Source organism: Ovis canadensis, chromosome 4 (genome assembly GCF_042477335.2).
Source record: "Ovis canadensis isolate MfBH-ARS-UI-01 breed Bighorn chromosome 4, ARS-UI_OviCan_v2, whole genome shotgun sequence".
Lineage (NCBI taxonomy): Eukaryota > Metazoa > Chordata > Mammalia > Artiodactyla > Bovidae > Ovis > Ovis canadensis.
The window spans coordinates 114,039,190-114,058,334 of record NC_091248.1 but is presented as its reverse complement, the minus strand read 5'-3'; the positions used below and the strand labels follow the sequence as shown (position 1 = coordinate 114,058,334).

General features: G+C 36.1%; 1 protein-coding gene and 2 pseudogenes across 6 annotated transcripts in view; all 3 read left to right on the top strand.

Moving 5' to 3' along the window:
• The window catches only part of CNOT4 (CCR4-NOT transcription complex subunit 4), a 150,957-nt gene that overhangs the window by 89,713 nt on the left and 42,099 nt on the right, over positions 1–19,145 (top strand). For 3 of the 6 annotated variants that reach the window (XM_069588451.1, XM_069588449.1, XM_069588453.1), the window contains exons 4-7: positions 3,206–3,292; positions 4,463–4,564; positions 5,304–5,429; positions 8,209–8,342. In XM_069588451.1, the coding sequence (XP_069444552.1) occupies positions 3,206–3,292; positions 4,463–4,564; positions 5,304–5,429; positions 8,209–8,342 (449 nt within the window). The remainder of the gene's footprint in view (positions 1–3,205; positions 3,293–4,462; positions 4,565–5,303; positions 5,430–8,208; positions 8,343–19,145) is intronic. The other 3 variants (XM_069588452.1, XM_069588450.1, XM_069588454.1) reach the window with 1 other exon arrangement.
• On the top strand, positions 16,161–16,734 carry LOC138439530 (signal transducer and activator of transcription 2 pseudogene; annotated as a pseudogene).
• LOC138439052 (signal transducer and activator of transcription 2-like) lies at positions 16,678–18,309 on the top strand (annotated as a pseudogene).

Here is a 19,145-nt window from a genome sequence, read left to right as displayed (position 1 = left end):
AAGAGTGAAATGGTGAGAGATGAGGCTGAGGAGGTAAGTGGTAAGGGATAACGAAGGGCTTTTAAAACATGCTAATGAGTTTGCACTTTATCTTAAAGACAATGGGAAGCTATTGACTAATCTTAACAGAATGACATGGAGAGATTTGTGCTTTAGATATACTGTTATGGCTGTGCACCGTAATTATATACAAGTCTTAATGTTTCTTATGAAAGTATTGCTGAATTATTGGCCAGAATTTATTTCCATAAGTCAGTCTTTAACCTTTTCAGACCCAGTACCCACGTTTTTTTAAAAAATAGTATTTTGTAACAACCTTTGAGTTTCATGAAATGACTTCTTGATAATGTAATTTGTCTAGGTAGGTACATAATTTGAAAAAATGAGGGAGAGATTAAAGTATAAGAAGACTGTTTCTATGTGTAAATACTTGGTACTGCTACTTAGGGTGTGGCCTCTGGGCTGGTAGCATTAGTATCACCTGGGAGCTTATGGTGCAAACTCTCAGGGGCTGAAATAAGTATTTCAACTGGATCCTCAAATGATTTGTGTGTGTATATAAGTTTGTAAAGTACTTTTTTTCCCCAGTACGTTATGAAATAGGAGCTTGCATCTGTTTGTAGAATCACTGTGAATATGACAACTAAAAGTGCAGATTGTTACAGATGTATGTACTGACAGCACAGGTACCATGAAGCGTTAATGATGTGTGTGATTTTTCTGAAGAATTCTTAGTAAAATTTCAAACAAAGCATTTGCAGTTGTACCTTAATTACATAGTGTTTGCTTTTAAATTCAACATATGTTGAAACTGTGGGAAAGTGCTTTATGTTTATGATTTGTTTCTAGATTCACTTAATTATAAACAAGTATCTTGGCTAGATGAATGTCTTCTAGAATATTCAGAAGTTGTGTAGGATGGTTCTTTGTGGTGCAGGGCTAGCCCAAGTGCTGTAAGCTGTCCTGGGCTCCCATCCGCTGAGCGCCAGTAGTGTCTCCCAATTACTTTGACATAACATTCCAGCATCCCTTGATGCTGCCTTCATTGAGAAGTACTACCGTAAACTTGGATGTGATATGAGATGCTGATGCACCACAACTTTTGACCAGGCTGAGTCCCTTGAAGCAGGTCTTTTGGCTGAGGCCTTTTGCTGAATTGGTACACATCCAACTGGAATGTTGAATGCAGTTCTGTTCTCCACTGGCCAGAAAGCTTTTCAAGATACATACTCTTCCCATAGCCTCTATCCTAAGACTTTCTGTGAACAACTCAAGAGCACTCTAAATGTCATATCCTTCAGAAGATTTGGGTAGAAAAAAGATTAAAAGCCAGGGTAGTCACTGCACCTTCTAATCCATTAAAATTGGCTGCAGAAAACATAATAACCCTATACTTATAAAAACCTAAAATAAAGTAAGGTAAAAAAAAATTATATTAATCAAGTTGAAAACTGTTAAGAATTCATGACACCCCAACTGCAGACTGTTTCACAAAACTTTGGTTCTGTCAGATGTAGAGTATATTAGCTAAGATGTTAAGTATGCGAGACTATTATAAAATTAGAGTATTTGGGGAAGATACTTTGCACACACTTGAACAGATACGTGCAGAAAGCTTCAGTTGAGATATAGCTTGCTATTTGGAGAGATTGTAGGAACAGTGGGTCTATAGGTTGTTGTTGTTCAGTCGCTAAGTTGTGTCCAACTCTTTGCAACCCCATTGACTGCAGCACACCAGGCTTTCCTGTCTTTCACTATCTCTTGGGGTTTGCTCAAACTCATGTCCATTGTGTCAGCGATGTCATCCAACCATCTCATCTGTTCCCGCCCTTCTCCACCTCCCTTCAGTATCTCTCAACATCAGAATCTTTTCAAATGAGCTGGCTCTTCTCATCAAGTGACCAGAGTATTGGAGCTTTGGCTTCAACATCAGTCTGTCTAAAGAATATTCAGAGTTGGTTTCCTTTAGATTGACTGTTTGATCTTCTTGCAGTCCGAGACACTCGAGTCTTCTCTAGCACCACAACTTTGAAAGCATTAATTCTTTGGTACTCAGCCTTCTTTATGGTCCAGCTGTCATATCCATACATGACTACTGGGAAAACCACAGTTTTGACTATATGGACCTTTGTTGGCAAAACAATATTTCTGCTTTTTAATTAGCTGTCTAGATTTGTCATAGCTTTTCTTACAAGGAGCAAGTATCTTTTAATTCCATGGCCACAGTCAGCATCTGCAGTGATTTTGTAGCCCAAGAAATTAAAATCTGACACTGTTTCCACTTTTCCTATTTGCCATGAAGTGATGGGACCAGATGTCATGATACTCATTTTTTGAATGTTGAATTTTAAACCTATAAATAAATACTATGTAGGTCTATAGGTAAATTTTGGAAAAGAACAGTTTAATTTTGAGGTAGTTGCAAATCCTGGGAGAGAGGATTAAGTTAGTTGGTAGGACAAGCTAAATGAATGCATATAGTGATCACATAGTAAAGGAGATGACACAAGTATGAGGGAAAATGACCACCAAGAACTAACCAGGTAATAGAGAAAAATTCATTCATTATTTATCAGGGAAAGAGAAAAACACAGAAGACAATTGAAAAATGGTGAAATTGACATACGGAAAATTTGTTGACACACACCAAGTAATAAATCATAAAGCATGAAAGTTTGAAAAATACATTCTGTTACCATATTTGGAATTTGTATGTTATAAACAGTGTTTTAATACAATGCACAGTATTTTATGTATAATAGATTTATGAGTAAAACGGTCTCTACTTTTGTCTGTTTTTGAGTTTCTGTTTAATACATAATCTTGGTCATTGTTCTGAGACCTTATAAGGATCATCTATTAATGAAAGTGTGGTTAAGATAGTTGATCTGTTTTGTGTTTAAGAATACTGTCAAATTAAGATCCCATAGATTATTGGTGCACATGTTAGAATGTAGTAGATAATGTGACTAACTCAGTCTCAGTTTCTATTCAGTGGGTCAGTAAAGAATAGCTTTTAGATTTTTGTTGATGATTTCCTGCAGTTAAGTTAACCACACAAATTGTAATCAGTAAGTAGTCACATTTATTGAAAATCTTTAACAATTATTTTCTTTTCACTGTAGAGGCATGGTGCATGTCCCCATTATAAGGATAAAGTTGATGAAGTGGGGAAAGTTATACCTTATTTCTTCTTCTTTTATAGGTTTTAAAACGGCCAGAATATTTTGGGAAGTTTGGTAAAATACATAAAGTTGTCATCAATAATAGCACATCATATGCAGGCTCACAGGTAACTAATTATAGGGATTTTTACCTTTCCTCCCTATGGTCAGGGCTTGACCTGGGCTGTTCAGAAGGAAAACTTGGTTTCTGTGATTAGAAAGCTTGATGGTCAAGCATTTACACCATATAGTGACCTCTATTGGTAGGGTGGGGGAATTTTTTGGTGCTTGTTTGATCCTTTTAAAACTTAACAGTGAATTGATAGTATTAAGAAATCAGTTCTGATGAGATAGATGAAACTGGAGCCGATTATACAGAGTGAAGTAAGCCAGAAAGAAAAACACCAATACAGTATACTAACACATATATATGGAATTTAGAAAGATGGCAATGACGACCCTGTATGCAAGACAGCAAAAAAGACACAGATGTGTATAACGGACTTTTGGACTCAGAGGGAGAGGGGGAGGGTGGGATGATTTGGGAGAATGGCATTCTAACATGTATACTATCATGTAAGAATTGAATCGCCAGTCTATGTCTGACTCAGGATACAGCATGCTTGGGGCTGGTGCATGGGGATGACCCACAGAGATGTTATGGGGAGGGAGGTGGGAGGTGGGAGGGGGGTTCATGCTTGGGAACGCCTGTAAGAATTAAAGATTTTAAAATTTAAAAAAAAAAAAACAAAGAAAGAAGTAGTAATAGATTTAGTGATGGTTTGAAAGGGAGGGGGAATTGAATCATAATCAAGCAGTTAAATTGTATAGTGATTTCTAATTAATATTTTCAGATATTGTGAACTTAATAGAGCATTTTTGTTATGCTGATATTAGCAGCTAGAATACTCTTTAAAGATTGCATTTATTCTGAGAACATAGTTAGACACAATGTCTTCACATCTTATTTTTTCAAATCTAATTTTCAAAGTTTGTTTTTTTTTATAATGTTGACAAGCCTGTCAGATGACTTTTATAAGAAAATTGCCAAGCCAAAGATATTTCATTCATATTTATTTTAGTCTGCTTAAAATCAGATAAAATTCATTAAGTATGATTATCTTAAGATGGGCTAGTATATAGCTTAATATAAGCTACTACTACTTCTAATCATTGTCGTTATTATTCAAGATAGTGGTAGTAAAGGCCTTTAGAATTCCTTTGGCAGGTTGCAAGTTAATTTTTTTTTTTAAGTTTTTGTTGAATTTGATTCTAACAACAGTGGCTTTTCACTTTAGGGTCCAAGTGCCAGTGCATATGTAACCTATATACGGTCGGAAGATGCTCTCAGAGCCATACAGTGTGTTAACAATGTGGTGGTGGATGGCAGAACACTTAAGGTAATGTGGTCCTCTGGGTTTGTTTTTTTTTAAGGGGGAAGAGATAACATGTAGTAAGTACAGAAGAACATAGCTGTTACATATTAATGAAGGAGTCTTATTTGAAGATTGCTTCCTAGGTATCCATTCTAACCTATGACAGCTAATTTGCTTATCACTTACCTGTTAGGGTCCTGTTCTACCAGGTGGAAGTAAATACATACCTTGTTAGGGGATTAATCCTAAAGAAAAAATCTCCTGTATTTACACATATTTTCCTTTGTGAAAATGGATTTATTATTCTTCTTGTAAGAAATAGATGATGGTTCCAATTTGTTGTCCTTAAATATTTGGACATTGATTAGTTCAGGCTTGAGTGAAGGGTCCCACCAAGTAATGCTTTAAGTAAGTTGAAAGAAGGATGGCATAATTAGGAAAAGGAATTTGTCTTATGTGCCTAACTGCTTAAAACATGGAACAGATTTTGCCTTCCTACTCTCCTGATCTCTAGGGAAAGGATTTGGGTGCTCAAGCTATGGAAACCATAGATTGAGGTGGTTTTTTTTTTATCTTTCAAATGATCATCATATTTAATAAATTCTGCTAATCATAGTTGAATTCTCTAGTATTCACAGCCGTACTTTGTTTATTGTGTCTTTGCCTCATTTTAGGTGAAATGAAAACACTAGATACGGAAATTCTCATTCTGGTGTCAGTTTACGTTTTTGGTCTTTTTCCTTCTTCCCTCCTTTTCCTGCAGGCATCTCTAGGTACAACAAAATACTGCAGTTACTTCTTAAAGAATATGCAGTGTCCAAAGCCTGACTGCATGTACCTACATGAATTGGGGGACGAGGCGGCCAGCTTCACAAAAGAGGAAATGCAGGTAGTAAAGTAATGTAAATTATCAACTTTGCAGCAAAGGAAGTATTTTTCTTTATAACTTAAAATTGCAAAAGCAAAAACTAAGAATTTTATTTTTTATTAAACTGTTATTACTTTAAATTAGCTTTTTCCAAATATGTGGTTGTTCTATGGAATATCAGTTCTGCAGAACATTATTATAATAAAAAATGCATCTGTGGTCCCCTAAGTTTCGAAAATGTAGGCAAAATGAAAGCTAAGTGGAGTATTGTAATTATGAAGTTCCCATCTGCTATCTCTGCTCTTCAAAGAGCATGCTAGAAAATAATACTCTATTAAACGCCACTGAAAAGCTAAATTGTTTTTATAAAATGATTCTACCCATGAAAGTGTCCACTGAGTCAGTGTCCTGTAAAGGGTGAATTGAAGGCTTATTATCCTGTATTCTTTTTTATATTTCCTGTTCTCCTGTCTTCTTTCAATTTGTAGTATTAACTTGCCTTTACAAGTAAAAATATTGACCATATGGCATATTAAATGAGCATATGCCAAAGCACAATGCTGCCCTTCCCTGTTATAGGTGAAGACTTCAGATTGTTGCTGTGGACTTTGCAGGCATACTTCTCATTTAGAAGGTGGGGGGCATTGACTACTGCCTTTCATTCTCCAGGTCAAACTAGAGACAGTCTAGACTCTAGACAGGAGGGGCTCCTTTCAGAGCAGATTGTTAAATGGAATGAAATATTACCCTTTTTGACTTGGCATTATCACTGATTAAATCACATTATAATAAATACATTGGAATTTCTTTACAGTATGTATGGTCTTTATGATCCAGAAGCAGTGTTAAGAGACTTTCCAGGTGGTCCAGTGGTTAAGACTTCACCTTCCAACACAGGCGCTGTAGGTTCGATCCCTGGTTGGGAAGCTAAGATCTCATGCCTCACAGCGAAAAAAACCAAACAATAAATATTGTAACAAATTCAGTAAGGACTTTAAAAATGGTCGGTCCAGGTCAAAAAAAAAAAAAAACCCAAAACCCAAAAACTAAGTTCTCTATGATATTTAATGGGGACAGATGACTGACTTATTTCTTGCTTATCCAGTAAATGGTTCTTGACTTTTTTCTTCTTTTGAATGAAACTTTCTTGGATGAAATCTAAGGTTGAGCTATTTCATGCTGTATTTTTACTAATGGGAACTATGCTTTACTTATGGGTATTATTACAATAAAAATATCTGTCAAGGAGTTTCTAAGCCCCAGTTGATCTCACTTAAGTATTATTAAAAAGTAAAAGAAAATGGATGGGCAGTCCATTGGAATTTATTTGTAATGCTGTTTAACCTGTCTCTGTAAACTGCCCCTGTTAAACCATTTGAATACCAGTTTGAACTCTTTGTGGCTAATGAAAGTCATAATATCTCCTGAAGTATTGCTTACAGAAAGAATTTTTAGGGCTGTTTTTTAAAATCCACATCTAAACTGTGTTTTTTCTTGACAGTTTAAAATTCATTTCATATTGTTGACCTGTATTAATCTCTCTCTTCTTTGAGTTTAAAATTACTTTGAAAGGGAGTTTCTTCATTAAAACATTTCCTCAATGTAGAAAGGAAACGGACAAATTATATCATGGCAAAAACTAGGTCTTTCCTTGTTACTGCATAACTCAAAATTCAGTACCATATGAAATATTTGTATAATTGAACAGGCAAGAGCCCTCTCAGAACAGGGAGCGATGCATTGTGCAGTGTATATGAGACAGTTGTGTTGGATCACATACTGCCCTTGTTTTTATTGCTTTGTTTTTGTTTTGATCTGTTCTGGTTTTGGTTTTCCCGTAACATCTCTTTAGATCACACTTTAAAAATAATTTAACAACCCTGAAGGTAAGTAAAAATGTCCTTGCAGTCATAATATACATGCAAAGAATAGAAAGTTATTCAGCGTAGTTTCATGGTAATTTATTTTTGTGTGTGACTAGTTGCACAGTCAATTGTCTGATTTCTTCCATCATGTTTGTAACACTGCATTTTGATAGAGAGCTACCAACTCCAGGAAATACAGAGCTCTCTTTGTCATGTATAGAGCAGGGATTGGCAAACTTTTTCTGTAAAGGGACAGTTAGTCAGTGTTTTAGTTTTTCTGGTCACATGGTCTCTCAGATTTGCTGTTGTAGCACCAACAAGGTCATAGATAATATGTAAATGAACGAGCATTACTGTTCCCTTAAAACTTTATTTACAAAAACAAAGCGGCTGGCTCTAAATTGCCATCTTCTGGTCCAACGTTTAAATGTGTTCACTTTTATGTAAATGTGTTACTTAGTCTTAGGAAATAGACTAAAATATAATGAAAAATATAGTAAAATCCTTCATCCTTGAGTTACTTTTAGTGTTAATCTCTTCTAAAAAGAGAGATTGATTTTCCAGTGATCTTCAGAAAATTCTGCAATGTCCTGTTAAAAAACTTAATTCTTTTGTAGAAAGATGGGGAAGTAAATTTAAAAGAGCCCCTCTAGTTCTTTAAGCTAGCAAAAATGTTGTCCGTTAACATGTTTTTTTCTCCACATAAAGTGGTCGATGATACGCTTAATTAATGGAATATGTCTCCTGTAGTTTTGTTGAAAGAACTTTCATTGGTCTAGAAGTTCTGTGACATCTTCCTCACAGGTTTCTCTGACACTGTGACAAATCCTTATGTATTTTATTTAGGATAGCTTTAATAATTCAGAAAGTGCATCAGCATTTTATACCAGCCACTTTGTGAGTCCCACTGCAGTTTTAATTTCTTCTTCCACTAGGCGGGTAAACACCAAGAATATGAACAGAAGCTCCTTCAGGAATTATATAAATTAAACCCCAATTTCCTTCAACTGTCTACGGGTTCAGTTGATAAGAATAAGAACAAAGTGACACCACTGCAGAGGTATGATACGTAAGTACCGATACTAGTGTAATCAAATACCGTAACCTTCCTGTCTATCATTCTTCTCTTTTCATTCTGCATCTTTTTCAGGCAGGATCCTTCTTGACAGTGTCTGTCATTTGTGCAGAATTGTTGTACTGTAGGAAATGTTGAGTCACAATTTCTGGGTTTGAATATTTGCTGCCTGCTGCTCCCTGGTAATACTTCAGATGAGCCTCTCGATGCTTCCCCTTTGCATTGATTTGCAGACTACCCTGAGCCTCAGGAACACTCTCCTTGATAAAAAGGGAAATTAAGAGATGTGGGTTATTAAAAGGCTCTTGTCACCTAATGGAGGTTTCCTTCCTGATGTAATGGTGGGGTGCGGGGTGGGGGGGCCGGCAGAAAATACTGTAACAGGGACAGAGGGTATTAATCTGAAGCGTTTTGTGTTGGGGATACAAGTATTCATGTTTGTCTTGTCTCAGGAATCACCAAAGTCTTATGTCCTCTGAGTGAGGAGGGTATCCCATATACAGATCTTTTTCATCTTGGAGACAGCTTGTTTTTGCATAGACCTATATTCTGTTCCTATTTAAACAAATTTATAATTTTATGTATTGAATCTCATTCTGATATGGTGATCGTCACATCTTGGATTGTATTTGGGTTTGGCCTGTCAGAAAATGATATGATTAATAAAAATGATAATTTGGGGGTTATACTTTATTCTGAATTATCTTACATTTGTGTTAGGATCTTGGTGTTTTTTTTTTTTTAATTTGGTAAGTCTAACTTTTGTAAAGTGAATTCATCTAAAGTAAATAGCTGTAATCAAATAGGTCAGTTTTCTTTTTTAAAAAATTTATTCCAAAGTTACATTTGTTTAAATGATGCTTTAAAGGTCTGGGTATTACATAGTCCCTTTACAGTCCCATGTCTATTTAGCACTAGAATAATGTAAGGGCCATTTTTAAGCGTAGCTAATAATAACCACATGGATTGTTGTTAGAGTCAGTTTCTTCAAAACTTGTTCTTATATTTAAATTCTGAGAAGTCCTTGTTAAGTTTATTCACTTTGATAGTAAAGATTATTTATAAATGCAATTCAAATTTAAAAACTTCCTTTTATTTGCACACGCATATGTACATATATATATATATAAATATATAGGTGGCCATAGAGCAAAACATAAAATTATTATATAATAAACTACATGAAATTTATTTTATCAAAGCTAAGGAAAAAGTTAAGTCTAAAATCTTTGGGGATTGATAAACTTTGACCCTTTCCATTGATCTTTTTGTACCTACCCATATGTTTATTTTATTAAGAACCTATGCTGTTATTTACCTCATTGGTTGCTAACTTTGTAGTACATTATGTAAGAATTTGTAGTAAAAATTTATTTCAGATGCTTTTAAATACACGTCTTTATTCTCATTAAAAGTGTTGTCATTCTAATTAAAGTCATGTTCTGGGTTTATAGCCCCTAGAGAATGCAGAGCAGAAATGTAAAATTTAGATTATCTCTTTGCGACAGCATTTTGTTACTCCCTGAATATAAAAGTAATGTTGCTATTGAAGGAGAGCTGAAAAATATACAAATGCATAAAGAAGAAAGTAAATATTGTATGTGATCTCAATACTCAGACGTTTTTACTAAAATGATTTGGTGTATCTTCCTTGCAGTGTGTGTTTCCTTGTAGTCCTTTTCCTTTCTGTGAATGTATATATACAGAAAATTGCATTGGTTTGTTACATTTTAAAATTTAATACCCATTATTATGAATATTTTCCCATGTTATGAAAAAATAATTTTTATGACTGTGTAGTATTCCATTATATGTGAGTATTGCACATTTATTAAACCAATCTCCTACTGGTGTATATTATCTTACGTTCATTTTGGTGCTATTATTTATAACACTGTGATAAATGTTTTTTCATGTAAACATTTTGGTTATAGTTTTGATGCTCTTAAAACTGCTAAGTCAATGATAATGAGTATTTTCCTTGAATTTTTTTCTGCACATTTGCCAAATTTGATAAAAATCTTTCTTGCTTTAATTTATATTTGATTAATATACTGAACTTCTTGTGCACCGTGAATTCATATCTCTTTGCCATGTTTTATTGGTGTATTTAAGTGTTTTCTGTGCAGTATATAGGCTATCTTCCCCCATTAGTTGACCAAGTCTATTTGTTTCAAAATATTTAAGTCTTCTGTGTCACTCAAGAAAGTTGTTTTTGGTCTTTTCCCTGCATTTTAAAATCAAATCTACCATCACTTCTTCCTGTCTAAGAATCTCTAGGAACTAAAAATTAAGCAACAGTATCAGAAAGTGGTATAATCACAATATGAAAACACCTTATTATTTTTAATTGATTGGGCTTTTTTCTTTATATTAGAAGTGAAAATTGGAATTTACCAACGTGTCTTTTCAGCATTTTAACAGTAGTTAGCTGTCTTTAACTTATGTTTTTGTGATCACTTATTAATATAGATTTACTAATATTTTATTAACTTTGCCTTCATATAAAGTATAGTCAGAGCACATTTATAATTGTTTCAATTACAGGAGAGGAGTGTCAGCAACCACAAGTTGTAGGGGAGAAAAGAAAGGGGGGAATTGAAACAGTATACCTATTTAGTAACTTTGGCCAAAATCAGTGCAACTGAACTTTAGCTGGGACCAGAATAGATTTTTACGTGGTTACCTTTGTTTAACATAAGTACATGATAAATGAAGGATTTTTGAGAGCGGGAGGACGGTTTTTTTTGTTTTGTTTTGTTTTGTTTATTTAATGCAAGGCACACACACACACACACACACCCCACCCCAGGATTTATTAAGGATAGTTGATGGCCTAGGTTACATAGAGTTATTGGTGTTTTGTTTTATTTGGCAAGCTCCTATATCTTGTTTCCTTTGCATGCCAACCCCTGCCAGAGAGTAAGTTTGACTGTCAATATTACTGAACGTCTGCTTTGGTCTCCACTTGTACCTTACCACCATACAGGGTACAGGTAGGGATGAATTTGTAGACAAGTTTTCTTCTTCCCTCAGACAAGACCTGCCAAGTTAGAATGAAGAGCAGTACAACTCTTGCTGTGGTCGTACCTGAGAGAGAGAACATTTTTCTTATTCGAGTTGAGAATTAAACTTTCTGGGGACAAAAAGAATGGCCCCTTTCCTTCTTTTCTTGGCATTCCTATGTAGTGAGCAGCAGTTTTAGAAGAATTTCAAGAAAGCAAAACTTGAAAATTTATATATTGAGATTAAACTGAAATGTACTTTTCTCAGTCATAATTAAGCCAGATTATAAATATTAAGAATATCATAGCTACTAATCATCATGGAACCCCAACATGGTCCCTTGATACACATTAATGTTAGTAAGTGAAATTTTCTATAATGTCTTATCTCTATCACTTAAATGAATAATTAATTAGAGGGTGTGTATCATTTGTTCTTCACACACATCCCTCCATTATTATGCGTTTGAGAGTATATCAGTCAGATTGGGTTTTGACTGTGGATACGCTGTTTTTCTATTAGTTATTTTGAAATGATGAATAAAAATGTAGAGAAGGGGAAGTAAGGGAGCCATGCAGTAGTGATGCTTAAGGACTGGATATTCTGTTTTTAAGTTCAGGGCTTTGAAATACCTTTATTTACATTGAGGTACTATTTGTGCACCAATCAAGGATTTAGACAGGGTGAAAGTGAAAGTGAAGTCGCTCAGTCGTGTCCAACTCTTTGCGGCCCCTTAGACTGTAGCCTACCAGACTCCTCTGTCCATGGGATTTTCCAGGCAATAGTTCTGGAGTGGATTGCCATTTCCTTCTGCAGGGGATCTTCCCAACCCAGGGCTCGAACCCAGGTCTCCTGCATTGTAGACAGACGCTTTACCATCTGAGCCACCAGGGAAGTCCTTTAGACAGGGTAGTAGTAGCTAAATGGCTGCTGTATGCCCAGGACAGTGTATAGGTCTAGCTTACCTTGGGGGACAGATTATGAAATGTGCAGATCACGCAAGTCAAGTTTATGACTTGATGTTGTGACTCAGAGAAGACACCATTGAAGGAATTGAGATATTCAGCTTTAGATTCAGGTAGAAAGAAGGTTGAATAAAAATATGATGTCTTCTGTGTTCATTTAGTAGTTCTGTGTGGTAGACATCATTGTTATCTTACTGCTGGCAAGAATACCAAATCTCAGAGAGTTTAGGTAATTTACCAGTATCCTCCACAAATAAGTGATAGACCAGATTCTGACCAAAAGTCTGTCAGTTTTAAGCCCAAGCTCATTCTTCCACTGTGCCATTTCTTAATCTAGAAGAGGCGAAATTTAAGACTGTAACATGAATTAAAAACTCTATCGTGAATCAAACTAAATCAGTTAAACTGTGCCATAACTGTATGTGGTTTGACCTTGAAGATCTCTGGTACTTAAGGCTTATACTCAGGGATAATGGATGTACTATTAATCTCAGGGAAGGTTTAAGCAAAACCTTCCCTAAACCACAGATTGGTGGCAGTAGAGGATAAGCTAAAGAAATGGTGAAAAGAAAATTTCTCTAGAAATTTGTCCATTTTATCACATTGAAGGAAAAGGTGTATTTTTAAAAACTATATGCAGCTATATTTATATTGAAAGTCAAATATTAGCTCTAATAGACTGAAGGCATAATGAGAGTGCCTTATTTATTTAACAGAATGGAAGTAGGCACTGCCTGAATCGTATTCTTCTGTCCTAATATAATTTGGTAAACCCCTGAAATTTAGAAAGGATATGGTCCAGATAATTGTATATAATAGTCTTGAGTAGAATGTATTAAATCATATATAGACTTCTGAATATCTGCAAACTCTGAAATCTTAGGTAAAATTGTGTGTGTTTGTGTGTGTATGTATACTTTTTTGGAGGGAGGATCCATGACCTAAAAATAGTTATAAATTACTGGTGTATGTAGATACCTATAGAGGTGAATTTAAGAGCAATATAAAGCAGTAATTCTCAAAGTATGGACAAGTGTCATGAAAGGTAGCCTACATTGCTTTTGTAAAGTGGACCCCCCAGTAAGGCATTCTGTCTTTTGAAGTAGGTAAATTATTTACAGTTCTGAACTTTTATTTTTGTATAAAGCTAAGGCTGCTTACTGTTAAATTAAGTAGGTGATAAAGTTTGCTAAAATTGGGTGTTTATATTAAAATTCATGAATTATGAGATTTTTCTGAACTTATTTCTCAGTCTTTCCTTATTTTTCTTAAGAAATCTTACTTAGTCCCATGATATATTTGGATATATAAAGTTACTGCACATGTGCACATACATACTGGAAAAATAGTCAGCTCTGGTATCTTGCGCCACTGAAGTAGAATATTTTCTGAAAGTTTAGAGAGCCATGGTATTTTTTCTGGAGGGTGGTTGTAATAAGTGCAAGGAAAGGAGGGGAAGGGTGGGGATTGGTAGGAATGGGTTAGAGATCGAAGTTTTTGGTGCCTTTATTTCTTAGAAGAAAAGACACGTCAAATATCTTTTTAAGATCAAACTTTATTACTGAAATACAAAATTATAATGAATAGATGGATATTTTACTTTTTGTTTTTGAAAGCTTGCAATAGTCTGTGATGTTTAGGATGGTGGATGTCCATCTTTCAGTTTTAATATTAAGGATAATTAATTTTTTGTGCTTACCAGTAATAAAAGCATTTATTTTCTTTCATATTTGATATGTCTTAGAGTTATGAGAAACTTGCGGTTAGAATCATACTTGCCAACTACAATCAGTCTAGGTTTCCTGAGGCATTTTTTTCTTGCCATGTTAATTGTGTCATGTAACTTAAGATGTGGCCATATTTTACTAGCAAAGTAATTTTAGTGTCAATGTGTATTTGAAGCCCCTGTATCAAAATAAAGTCTTTAAAAGCAAGCTTCCTGTCTGTAACTTAAATTTGTCCTTTGCAGTAGCAAATGTTTATCTCAGTTATTTAAGACTTTGGCGAGCATGAAAAATTAAAGTGAATTATTCTCAACGAATAAGGGAATATTTAGGAGCAGTATAAGTATGTACTTGGGTATATAGTAACACAACAGAAATTTGTAAATGTCCATTATACTGACATTTGCCTTAAATTTTACTTTATGTTCAAAATGCAACAAAAATTAGTACAACCTTGAAGACTATTTTTATCTTTTGAATATGATAAACCAGGAAAATAAACCTCACTATTTTTCTTATCCAACTCCCAGTCCTTGAAAATGATTTTTTCTTTGTTTCTTCTACTACATAATTGCTTGTTTTATGTTATAATTTTTAGAAAGCAGCCAAGAGACTATCTTTAGGAATTTGGTTGGTGTCACCACCAAGGAAATTAAAGGAAATCAAACTCAAAAATTACCCAGTGGGCCAGTTAGAAGCTAGCAAAGTTGGCTGAGTATCTGAAGATCCAGAGAGAGGCACTTTGCAAATAGTTGTGAATTCGGTTTCTTTAACTGTAAAACAGTGTTTAAATTTGATGTTAATGATTCCTTCTAGCTCTAAAGCCTAATAATTTCAGAGACTTTGAGGACATTTGATACTTTTTCACTGTATTCCTTTTCCACTAGAACAGTGATCTTCAGACACCAAATATCTCAGTTTGGACTGAGTTAGAATCTCCAAGGACAGACTCTAGATATAGACTCTATACTTTAAATAAATAAATATAAATGTTTATATTTTACAAAGCTCCATAGCACCAGATTCCAACTGTTGGGTTAACTGGAAAATATTTAGTCCTGAGAAATCTGTAATTTCACCATAGATTTCAGAACTATTTAGGACTAGAATTTTAAAAAAAATTTTAGTGAGACTGTATGAAAACATGTTTACAAATTTTTATCTACAGGGATTTATACACACAGCATTACCTTCTAGAAATAATACCTTGATTGTGTAATGAAACCTAACTTCAGTTCAGTTGCTTAGTTGTGTTCCACTCTTTGTGACCCCGTGGACTGTAGCACACCAGGCTTCCTTGCCCATCACCAACTCCCGGAGCTTGCTCAAACTCATGTCCATCGAGTTGGTGATGCCATCCAACCATCTCGTCTTCTGTCATCCCCTTCTCCTCCTGCCTTCAATCTTTCCCAGAATCAGGGTCTTTTCCAATGAGTCAGTTCTTCACATCAGGTAGCCAGAGAATTAGAGTTTCAGCTTCCGCATCAATTCTGATGAATATTCAGGACTGATTTCCTTTAGGATTGACTGCCTTGATCTCCTTGCAGTCCAAGGGACTCTCAAGAGTCTTTTCCAACACCACAGTTCAAAAGCATCAATTCTTTGGCGCTCAGCTTTTTTTATAGTCCAACTCCCACCTGACTACTGGAAAAACCATAGCTTTGATTAGATGGACCTTTGTCAACAGAGTAATATCTGTTGATTTTAACATGCTGTCTAGGTTGGTCATAGCTTTTCTTGCAAGGAAGGAGCAAGTGTATTTTAATTTCATGGCTGCAGTCATCATCTGCAGTGATTTTGAAGCCCAAGAAAGTAAAGCCTGTTACTGTTTTCATTGTTTCCCCATCTATTTGCCATAAAATGATGGGACTGGATGCCATGATCTTTGTCTTTTGAATGTTGAGTTTTAAATCAGCTTTTTCACTCTTTCATTTTTATCAAGAAGCTTTTCAGTTCCTCTTCACTTTCTTATGTTTCACTTTTTATGAAACCTAACTACCTATTAGAATTTCCTAGTCCCACCTGAAACCAGTGCTTATCAGTCAACTGTGTGATTCAAGTGTCTTGATTTCTCTCTCTTCATATTGTTACTGGACAAGGATGGTTCCAAGCCTAACATGCTGTTCTTCCACTTCTTAAACCAACTGAACTATGAGTGTAGCCACTGCAGCCAGGACCTTGCGTGTTTGTTACTACAGCCCAACTTGCAAAAATTCTGTTGGGACATTCTGGCCTTTCTTGGGGCCATACCTAATCGGCTGAGATGATCTTTGATCTCTTTAATTCTGCTCCAGGCTCAAAGGGCTCAGTCGAAGCAAGGAGAGGAAGACCTCAAAGAACCTGTGGAAAGCCAGCAGCATGAGATTGAATCCTGGACCCTGGAATTAAGGGCTTGATGGAGAAACTGGTAAAATCCATCAGCCAACTGAAATGCCAGCAGGATGTCTTTTGCCTCCAATATAAGAGCCAGACCCAGTGAGGATACCCTTTTTGGACCCCTGTCAGACCATACAGCAGCAGCTTTTTAAGGAAATTCTCAGTGAACTGGTTTAAAGGAGTAAGGAGGCGTTGGATGCATCCAAAGGACTACTGGGCCAATTACCCTAATTAAAGTATTGCTGTTGAAGTGGAGGCATGGATTGTCCAGCAGCACAATGCCTGCAGTGCAGTGCCCGTGGACCATTGGCTGGATTGGCTGGAGAAATGTTCACAGCTAAGCTGTTGTTTCACCTGAAGAAGCTGATGGAATTGAGTTGCTCAGTTATATATCAGGATGACCCTCTGACCCAAGGGGCGGACCTCTGAAAGGTCCTATACAGAGAGTTGCTTTTACGTCTGTTCCACAAAGCCTCTGTGGTAGAAACCCAGCTGTGCAATGCCTGAACTCCCCATTGGCCCCTCATCCTCAAGGCTGGGAGGAAGTTTACTGTTCAAACAAGGCTGCTGAAGAGATTCCAGGAAGGCTGTGGGTCACTGACTGTGGAAGTCTCCACTGACTGTGGAAGTCTCCACTGACTGTAATCTTCCTCAATTATAGTCCTCCCTTGGTATTCATGGAGACTGGTTCCTTAGGATGCCAAAATCCTCGAAGGCTCAAGTCCCTTCTATAAAATGGTGTGGTATTTGCACATAACCTACACACATCCTCGTGTATACTTTAAATCATCTCTAGATTACTTAAGATACCTAATGCAGTGTAAATGTTAGGCGAACAGTTGCTGGCGCAAGGGAAATCCAAGTTTGCTTTTTGGAACTTTTCTGGAATTTTTCTCCTCTGAATATTCTTGAATTTGAATAGGTGGAACCCATGGATGTTGATGACCAGCTGTACAAAGTTTATAGAAGTTCAACCTTCTGACTTCAAACCAGAAAACTTTGTGCCCCAAGAAGAAGCAGAGTCAGATTTTAATTTGGGTCTTTGGCTCCCTGACTCCGGAGCAGTGTTCAGGTGGTTCTGGAAAGGGCAACAGTAGGGGACTGCTGGGTGCAACAGGAAGTGCACATTATCAGCTTCATGGTTGGATACAACTACCAGGATCTGAAGCAGGAGCTGAAAACAGACACCCTCTCTTTGATGATTATTTCTAATGTGAACCTACTCTTGATTGCCTGGTCCTTGATTCTTTGGTTCAGTCTGGTCAGTTCAGACCCCTAGAATGAGCAGTTCTTTTCCAGCACTGCCAGGGATGCCAGCTTCTGAAGACCATCTGTGGCACCTTTCTGCTGTACTTCAGTGAATCATTGGAAGGGGGCATTATCTGCTCCTGGTTGAGTGATGATGAAGTGCAGCAGGAATGTACTCCCGTCATTCTTGCTAGCTGAAGTCATCAACTACTAACAACCTCTTTGAGGAGAACTTACCTGAGAACCTGCTGTACTTCTCTACTCCTGAAGCCCGAGGGATGAGGCTTTTGGGTGCAATTATAGGAGGAAGTTAATTTTCAGGAACAGAGGAAATACCTGAAACATAGGCTCATTGTGGTCTCTAAGAGACAAGTGGATGAGCTAAAACAACCACTAGAGCCAGAACTGGAATCATTAGGGGGGAGCCCAGACTGGCACAGGGGGCCAGAGCTAAGCCTGAAGTTAGAGTCACTGCTTGAGCAGGGCTGGAGCAGTAGAGTGTACTCTAGGCATGATATCACAAAGAAAGCCAGAACCAAACCCAGGACCTGAACTGGAGCTGGAGCTTGTTCTAGAGTCATTCCCATGGAACCCTAAGAAATAGGTCTCTATCTTCATTAGTAAATATGATATTTATATTTGCTTTCCTTTCTTAACTTTCTTGGCATGATAATGGGTGGATGTATGTTGAAAAATTTTATTAGTATGACAGAGCTTAATGAAGAAGGAATTTGGACACCTGATCCCAGGAGAGTTGTGAGAACTTTTACTGGTTAGTGGTAACTCTGAGATACATGTTTTCTGTTCAGCCATCAGAGTGCAAGAAGTGTACATTTATTGCAGTTAGACTTGGGAAATGTACTTTTTCTTTCTGTTGAGTTTATACATTCATTTGCAAGGACTCCCCCATCTTTATTTTCCGTTTTGACACTGATAGTTGAGCTTACTATAGCAGGTTTAATTATAATTGACTCATGTTTTTTACATAACAAGAAACTTTTTTTTTTTACAACCCACATAACAAAAAACTTTCTAGTTATATCGTTATTCCTAAAGTTGTCATCTATTATTCCTTGAATTTGTTAATTAGTCTTAAGATAAATTGAAGAATATACTAAAATTGAATGGGACTTAAGCTTACTAAATCTTGCCCTGATCCTGATTTTTCAGTAGCTGTCTTTGAATTGATGACACTGATATAAAGATTTTGATCTAGAGATCTTTGATAAGACCTTCCCAGATGAAGTGTTAAGTATTTGTGAATCAGTGTTTATGAAACAGCAGTTGGTATGGTGGGGAAGATGCTATAAATTATTCTAATTAGTTGTAATCCAGAAACAGTCTCAAGGTTTAATTCTGAATGCTATAATATTTTCATATAGTACCCTTGACATTAGCAAGATTGACCTCATCTAAGTTGAAAATTATTATTTAGTGCTTTCTAATGGTGATAATTGAGGAGGTGAACCAAGATGAAG